Source organism: Henckelia pumila, chromosome 4 (genome assembly GCF_033568475.1).
Source record: "Henckelia pumila isolate YLH828 chromosome 4, ASM3356847v2, whole genome shotgun sequence".
NCBI classification, from domain to species: Eukaryota; Viridiplantae; Streptophyta; class Magnoliopsida; order Lamiales; family Gesneriaceae; genus Henckelia; species Henckelia pumila.
In genome coordinates, this window is record NC_133123.1 from 107,416,827 (window position 1) to 107,426,222 (window position 9,396).

The following is a 9,396-nucleotide window of genomic DNA, read 5'->3' on the forward strand; positions in this document are numbered from 1 at the left end:
TGCAGTTCACAGTTCCTGACTAACCTCACTGAAACAATTTCTCCACCCAAATGTAAAGTAACAGAAACTATAGTAGGCAAAGGCTCGCAAGGCAAGGCATGCATCAAAACAAATTTCTCAGAAATAAAAGAGTGAGACGCACCCGTATCAATCAAAACATGAGCATGATAACTAAATATCGAACAGTTGCCTGCTATAATGTTATCAGATGCTACCTGAGCCTGATCCTCATTCAAAGCAAAAACTTTAGCCTGCTGTCTAGGAGGCTGACTCATGTTCTGTCCACCTCCCTGTCGACTTTGCTATTTTGGTTGAAAGGAATGTACAGGAGATGCTTGCCTCTCAGGCTGAGCTGACGGTCTCGACGAACTTCCACCCTGAGTTCTCTCAGGAACATGCTGAGGACAGAATCTCGCGTAGTGTCCAGACTGTTGATAGATATAACAACTCCCAGACATATCCCTACACTGATCACTTAAGTGGTGACCTCCACACTTGTTACAAGCCGTTCCATAGAATCCTGAACTCTGTCCTGAGCTATACTGCTTCGAGCCACCTGAACTCAAAGAATTGCTCTCAGAATTCTTAAATTGTTTTCCCTTGGGACGAAAGTAGTCCTTCCTATTTCCTCCACTGCTACCACCCTCAAATCTTGGTGGTTGGTTCTAATATTGAGACGGTTGTGCCTAAAACTGTCTCTGCTATTGCTGAGGTCCAAACTGACTCTCTCTCTGTCTCATCAGTCTTGCCTCAGCACCCTTGTCCTCATCCATTGCATTTGCAATGTTATTGGGCCTCCCAACATTCACAGGAGTAAAGATATCAGGATTCAAGCCATTGATGAATTGATCGGCTTTAGCTTCTTAGTTGTCGGCAATGTGAGGTGCGAACCTCCTCATTAAGCTGTCAAACTTAGCAACATAATCCTCGATATTTAAGTTCCCTTGTTTCAGATTAGCGAACTCGGCACCCTTATCCTTTCTTTACGAAACTGGGAAAAATCGCTTATAAAACTCAGATTTGAAAAGATTCCAGTTAATAGTTGTACCTTGATTTTCAATGGCTCTCTTAGTCAAGATCCACCAGTTCTTAGCAACACCCCGCAGCTGATGAATAACCAACCTAGTTCTGCGGTCGTCAGAATAGTTGAGGGAATCAAAAAGCTGATATATTTCATCCAACCAACTCTCGCATTCAACCAACCTCTATATACAGAGATGTAAATGAATCAATATCATTCAAAAAATCAAATCAAATACGATTCAACAATACAATCGATCGATAATCCCAAAGTTCAAACCGGCGGTATAACTGCTATAAATCGATCAACTGAAAACGCAGACAACATTACAATATCTCATTCAACTCACAACAACTACCATAACATCCAAATCAACTCAAATCCTATACTATTCCAAAGCCTCATTTTTTAAAATCATTAGAAAAATCATAACAATTCCGAACGACATTATTTTTTCGATCCGAATGAGAATAAATGATAAGAACTAGTTCAAGAACATCATACTAGAAACTCATTCTATTCTAACAACACCCGAAAAATAAATCTTCGTAAAAATCAAAGAAAATTACTTCCAAACAGAGCTCTCGCAGCCGTGGTCAATTATCTGCCTTCCGATTTAATTTCTAACGGACAGATCAAACAGAAACTAAAATCTGAAAGCTCAAAGCCACTTTGGGAATCTTCAATGGGGATGAGGCGTGTTGGGAAGAAGATAATGGAGTGAAGAAGTCAAGACATGATATAAATATCTAATAAACTCCATATTTGCGTTTTAGTCCCTGAAAATTCCGAAAAATGCAAAATAGTCCCCGATCAAAAACAAATCGATCCTAGAATTCTATAATCTACGATTATCTCAAATAAACTCAATTAAGATAAATTTTTGGTGTTACACATACATTGGGACTATTTTTGTCAACAACCTAAAGCGGTCGTTGTGCCTTTAGTGCGAGAATTTTATTCTAATGCCGCCGAGCGAGAGGACGGAAAAGCTTATGTACAGGGAAAAATTTTATCTTTTGATGAAAATGCTTTGAATGCCTTTCTTCAAACTCCTGTTGTTGATGATGTGTTATATCAAAGTTTGATGCTCCACCCTTACTATAATAAAATTTTGGAGCAATTGTGTTTTGATGGGGCGACATGGCATGACCCGTTCACTTATCTTCATTTTTTGGAAAAGTTTTTGTCGGTGAAGGCGTCGACTTGGTTTGCATTTACTGCGAAGAGATTGATGCCTATATCTCATACGAGCATTGTGAACATGGCGAGTGCCATTCTTCTGTATGCCTTAAGTTTGGGGTGGCCGATCAATGTCGGACGGATTATTCACAGCGAGATTCGGTGCTCCATCTACACGTCCTCCTTGGGCCTTTTTTTTCCCAGCATCATATCAGTGCTATGTATTCAAGCTGGCGTCTAAGTTAGAGCCAACAAAGAGTGGCTGCATGCAAGACAACCCGTTGATCCGGCATTGGTACAGAAGAAGAATGACAAGAGGAAGAAAGACTTTCCTTAGGGAGGACTAGCAAGCTCAAGTGCCTCTGCCCCGCCACCACCACAGCCCCATCGGAGACCATTTCCTAAGACGATCCATGAGCTTACTGCTTTTTCTCATGTCCAAAATGAGTTTATTACTGCTGCCACCGCCAATTTTCAAGCCATGGATGCTCTAATCCGTGGAATCACTACTCATTTGGGGATCGATACATCGTCTATTTCTTGTTATGTTCCATTCCTGCCACCATTCCAAGTTCAGTATGATGCTCCAGCCCCTCCTTTCCAGTTTCCATATGCCAAACAATAACTGCCGCCTCCGGAGCACCATGAGGAGGATTCTACCGATCATGCACCACATTAGACCAGGGGAGTTTTGTTTATGTTTTGAATTTTGTTCTTTGCATTTGTTTGTTGTTAATTGTTGTTGTGTTTTTTGTTTCCAGAGCATTGGGGGAAATGCTTTGGATAATTATGGGGGTGTTATTTAGTTATATGTTGGCCGATGATAATAGAGTTGTTAAAATTATTTTTGTGAAAATGTTGCTTTTGATTGAACATGAGAAGATGTTGGTTGAATCGTGAATCATTTTAAGCACGCATGTTAGACTAGTGTAGTGTAGCAACATAATTGATGAAGTTTGTGTTTGCTTGACCATTGCTTGAAAATAGGTGTTTGTGGATCGTGATAGTGTCTTTGGATTCTCGATGATTTTCTGACATTGCATGTATTATCTTGAGCGTACTTATAAAATTTTTTGAAAACTTTTGGTTGAAATTTAAGTTAACTCCATCCGGGTTACGAGTAAGGGATTGAAATCCTAATCCCTTGTTCTTGACTAAGTATGTGGATTCCATGTGGTTAAAATTTTAAAACTTTAAAATAACAATTTCATCCGAGCTTGGAAAATGATTGAAATTCTAATCATTCTTCCATAGCTAAGTTTGCATGTTAAATGGGATTGTTGCTTCATCCGGGCTATAGACAAAGGGATTGAAATTCTAATCCTATCTCAATTATAGCTAAGTTTGCGGGTAATTATTGGGGCATAAGTGAAACGACACAAACCTCTAAACTTAATTAAAAAATAAAGAAAATATAGATTTATAAAAAAATTTCCATGACTTGTTTGGAAGTAAACAAAGCCACCATGTCCCACACAGAAATTCTAGCATACAAAAAAATAGACGTGATAAAAAGAAATCCAAACTTTGATAATCATAAACTACGAAATAAAAGGAAACCCCACACGGTTGCAATAATAGCGATAACAAATTTCAAAACTAAAATTTAAGCACAGGGAAACACATCTTGGCTAACACTGAAAGTACTCGAACTAAAATTCTTTATTACAAACATAGACTTATGCGGAACTTAAAAGTAGCAACGGTCATAGGGCCTTGCACCGCCGGCGAACTCAACTCCAAGGATCCTGTCCCTCGATCTCTAGATACTCCTTCTCACCTGGCAATCAAACAAGCATAGTGAGTCTAATGACTCAGCAAGTATAAACAGTGTAATAACAAGGGTTTAAAAATATCTACAGTAATACTCAAAGTACTGTACATAATATACTTTGCAACATAAACTGAAAATATGCATGATACAAGAGAATGAGACAACCTGTAAACAATGAACTCATGCCAACTCACGCTATGAGACTTTTGATCTTTCTTAACTTAACATGAAACTGAACATGAGACTTTCATAAACTTTTCTTGAACTTTACTTTCTTTTCTGAGAACTTGAATCATTGATTGTGACGTTTCCTTTAATAATTTGACCGATCAAGGCCGCAGTGCACTATGCCGTCAAGGACATGGAGATTACTCCCGATGCCTCATTGCCCCTTTGTTGATAAGGGAAATCAGGATTTCTCCCAACTCCTCCTAACCCCTCTGTTGGCAAAGAAAATCAGGATTTCTCCCAACTCCTCCAAACCCCTCTGTTGGCAACGGAAATCAGGATTTCTCCCAACTCCTCCAAACCCCTCTGTGTCACAAATCAATTCACTTTATTCAAAACTTTACTTTCTTTTCTTGTAACTTTAACTTTTCTTGAGATGCAAAAGAAGTGATACACTTTGCTTACTTTACTTGACACGAAGACGAGAACTCAAGCTCACGAATATGCAACTATAGGAAATGAAACTCAACTAAAAAATGTGGGTATTAGGTGAGAGAGTGGCTGCCCCTAGGTGAATTACACAACTTTAATTCTCATTCTTACAATCAAGGCATAACCCGAGCAATCAAACCGAAAATCCCTTAACTCAATCTTACCTTAACCGAATTCAACCCCGCTCAAACCGACACTCTCCAAACACTACAAACTAACCATAGGACCAGGTTGTGACTTCATTTGACATCCCAAGCAATCCAAACCAAAACCATTTCCGGACAGCCCCTTTTTCCTCTTAAAATTCTGCACCAACACCTTAAAATTAAAAGACCCTTAACCTATCTAAATCTTAACCGAAACGAGCCCATTTTATATCGACGCGACCACAACATCATAACCTTGACCTAGGACCAGCCCAAGCCACGACCAGACCAGATTTGATGCATCCCTTGCTCCAAATTCAGTAACCCCTGCCCAAAGAATCCATCACCTACTTCACTTCTACTTTGAGGAATCAACTCCATGCCCTTTTTCCTTACCTCTACCTCCTTCCAAACCACCAAACACACCTATTTACATTTCTTAGGACTTAACACAAGAACCTAGGCAGCCCTCAACCTCACTTTAACTCCACCATTTGAAAACACCAAGTTTATGCACCAATGCATCTTAAATTCTTGAACAAACAATGAAGCCAATTGCTAAACAACAAAATGCACTACACATAATTTAAACACAGCCCTAACATCATTAATTTTTCGAAATTTAGGCATGCACAACTTCTAGAAAAATTCAAAAATGACAATGCAAAAGAAAACCCTTCATATCTCATGTCAAGTTTCATCATACAACTCTCAAACATCCACACATATGGATATTTCGAATTTTTACATTAAACATGGCTGAAAACTTGAGAAATTCAAACCCAACATGTCATATAAACATAGGCATTTCAAAATTAAAAAAAAAAAGATTTAGCACAAGAACATAATAGCTGGCTTGAATGCCCAAGAAAAGTCTATACTTGCCTTGACTTCTACTACCAAAAAAAAAAACCGAACAAGAGGGGGAAGAAAAGGTTGAACTCTTGCACCAACACCAAGCTAAACTTCTCATGGTGGTTTCCAGGTGGCGAAGGCGGCATCATGAGGTGGCCTGCGGTGGCTGGAAAGTGAAGGGGAAGAGGGCGGCCAAGGGAAGGGAGAAATGGAAGGGGGGGGGGAGGGGGGGGGCTACTTGGGAAAAAAGAGTGCTAGGGTTTCATTTTTTTTTTGTTTTGGGTTTAAAAGGTGAGTGTGAAGTGTACATGTGTGTACGCATAGGTGTAAGTATATAAAAGTAGGTGTGAGTGTTGCTTTAAAAGTACAACTTTAAAGTACTACAATTTTTGCCTACTAAACTTACACTTATAAAATTCCTAAGTTTAAAAACCCCAAATTAAAATATTATATTGGGTTTTACATATCCGGGTTTAAGAAAATTCTAACTTTTGAAAAAGTTAAAGAATAAGCCCAAGAATGCGATAAAATTGATTTGTGATACCCGAAAACTTCTAACTTTCAAACTCTCGTCCAATTTTCTCCTTTCTCCCTACTTAACTTTTTAAAATAAAATCTTTGAATTTACCGCCAAAATCCACCATCGCCAAACACCGGAACCGGAAGTAACTGTGTAGCTCCCCGTTTTTATCTTAAATGAGTTTATTTGAGTTAATCAGAGATTACAGAGTTCTCGAGCAGGTTTGATTTTGATCAGGGTCTTTTTTGCAAATTTTGGAAATTTCAGGGACTAAAATGCAAATATTGATTTTTATATATTATATACACTTGGATTTGATTGGGGAAGTCTTCTCCTTCTTCCTCATTGCACGCCTCCTCCACTAGAGCCGCCCCCTTCTCATTCCAAGCTTTGGGATTTCAGTCCGAGCTCGATCCGTCCGTTGGAAATTATTTCTGAAGGCAGATTAGCGATCACTGCTGCGAGATCTTCGTTCTATCGTAAGTTTTTCTACGATCAGATACATTCTAGTTTTTGGATGTTGTTAGAATCGTTCTAGATTCGAGTATGTTGTTCTCTTCAGAGTTCTGATCGTTTATTATCTGTCGGTTTTGAATTAGAGCGACGTCCGGATTTGTTATGATTTTTGGAAGCCATTTTCGAAAATGTGGTTTTGAGATTTGGTTGAATTGCCTTGATATGGGTGTATTGTCTTTGATATGAGTTGTTATCGCTATTGAACTGCTGTCTGCGTTGTCGGTTTGTACAGTTATAGCCGTTATGCCGCTGGTTTGAGTTTTAGAGATTTGAACCGTTTTTGGGTTGTTGGACTTTTACTTGAGTTGAACGTTGTTGTTGATCACTTTTTGTCTCCGTACAGATTCGTTTGGAGTTTGTGAAGCCAGTGTTAATCAGCCTTTTGATCGTCAAGAGATTGGACGAAGAACGGTAAAGAGATTCGCCTTGAACCATTGTTGTTGTTTAGATTGTATAGCTTTTGATACAATCTTTTGTTGTAGCTTAGCCAGAGTTGGAGCTACTGCATTGAAAGGTAAAAGCAGTCATCGTAGCGGGATAGCATACTCGGGACTGTTGGTTTTCGAGTTTCCATTTTTAAATCACATATTGCATCGATACTTGTTCTAGCATGTGGAACTTGTATTTGGTTGATTGATTGAGTTTTGTTATGTGGCTTATGTTTATGTTTCTGTTATGCATTCATCTTGAGCCTACTTTGATTTCAGCGGGCAGAACCGCCCTTTTTGTTTAGACGTTTGGGAACTATGATTGAGTGGCCTAGGTTGTAGTATTTCGCCTAGTGCTAGCATACTCATTATGGTTGCTCAAAGTATAGAGGAGTGGGATATGTGGCACCACCTCGATTGGAAGAGTCGGTGAGTCTTTACGTGATCTCATCCTCGGGATCCCAAAAGTAGAGCAGTACTCCCTTGTTTATCAGAATTGATATCCTGGTTTTAAAGACATGCATATCATTAGCTTCGACTTGAATATGTTGTTTGATAGCATGTTGTATATTCATTACTTGTTATGTTGTTTTTACAGGGAATGTCATTCTCACCGGTTTATCTGGCTGTTGCTTTGTTTTGCATGTGTACTTGGCAACAGGTGGGGCACGACCAAGTCAGCGAAGGCCTGGTTAGCGACAAGAGGGAGAGCTAGTAGTGAGACTCGGTTTAGAAGTCGTGTCAGCATGTCTACCTAGTTGTATTTGAACATGTTTAGATATCGAACTTCGTTATGTTATTGTATTGTTTATGCGAGCTGTGTTGAAAGTTTGTCGTTACAAATCCAATACTTTTGAGCGGTTGTGTAACCCTAGAATTTCATGTATTAGTTGGAGAACTTGTGATTGTAATGCATGATAAAATGTTGGTTTTGGACTCAAGTTCTAGCATGATTTCTGATGTTTTTCTCTGTTTCTGTCACCTCTCGATCTGCAAGATCTTGCGGATCGAGCGAGGGAAAGCTGTTCTGTCCTCTGTTTCAAATTTTTGGTGGCTCGCTCGATCTGCAAGATATTTCGGATCGAGCGAGGGCTGAGTTTTTTGGGCAGTAACTTTGGCAAAGTTGCTCGCTCGATCCGCAAGGTCATGCGGATCGAGCGAGGCACTGTTTCAAAAAAAAAAAAATCTTATTGCTTTTAACCTTTGGTTATTGTATGCCTTATTGTTGTTTAATCCCGAGATTAGTTGTTTGGAATTGAGGTCTCACACACTGACTCAAGAATATCAATAATTAATAACTTAAAATATTTGAGTAACTTAAACTTTAAAAGAAATTTAAACAATTAAATCCAAGAAATTAAAAATCATAATTATTAAAAATGAATTTAGGCATGAAATCCAAATTATGAAATTCTAGGTGCTACAATTCCTCCCTACCTAAAGTGGAAATTCTTCCTCGAAATTAAAGCTTATCAAAGAGTTCTGGATAGCGAGTCCTAATGTCTTCTTCTTTCTCCCAAGTGGCCTCTTCATCAGAATGATTCAACCACTTAACCTTGACCATCGGGATAGTTTTGTTACGGAGCATCCTCTCCTGCCTCTCCATAATCCGGTCAGGTCCCTCTTCATAAGTCATGTCAGGAGATAACTGAAGAGGCTCAAAGTTGAGCACATGAGAAGAGTTCGATACGTACTTCATTAGCATGGATATGTGGAAGACGTGTACTCCAGCCAGATTAGGCAGCAAGGCTACCCTATAGACTAAAGTCCCCACTCTGTCAAGAATCTCAAAAGGTCCAATGAACCTCGGAGCCAATTTCACCTTTTTCCCGAATCTCATCACGCCTTTCAAAGGAGTTACTCAGATAAAAAAACATGATCACCCACTGAGAACTACAAGTCTCTCCTCCTATGCTCTGTGTAACTCTTCTGCCTGCTCTAGGCAGTCTTCATCCTATCACGGATCTTGGCTACAACTTCGGCAATTTGCTAAACAATCTCTGGTCCCAACTCCGACCTCTCACCGATCTCGGTCCATAGTATCGGTGATCTACCAGGTCTCCCATAGAGTGCCTCGTAAGGCGCCATACCAATGGTGGCCTGATAGCTGTTGTTATATGAAAACTCCACTAGTGGTAGCCTCGACTCCCAACTACCCTGAAAATCAATAGCGCAAGCCCTCAAAAGGTCTTCCAAAATCTTAATCACCCTCTCAGACTGACCATTCTTCTGCGGGTGAAAGGCGGTACTAAATAGAAGTTTCGTTCCCAAAGCGGAATGAAGACTCTTCCAAA

General features: G+C 39.5%; 1 protein-coding gene across 1 annotated transcript; it reads right to left on the reverse strand.

Annotated features, from left to right (window-relative positions):
* Positions 1-8,564: 8,564 nt before the first annotated feature.
* Positions 8,565-8,942, reverse strand: LOC140861509 (uncharacterized). The gene has a single exon (XM_073264531.1). The coding sequence runs from the start codon at positions 8,940-8,942 to the stop codon at positions 8,565-8,567; it is 378 nt and encodes a 125-aa protein (XP_073120632.1).
* Positions 8,943-9,396: the final 454 nt, after the last annotated feature.

Excerpts from the sequence above, each read along its gene's own strand:
- LOC140861509 (XM_073264531.1), bottom strand. The coding sequence starts at position 8,942 with ATGAGATTCGGGAAAAAGGTGAAATTGGCTCCGAGGTTCATTGGACCT.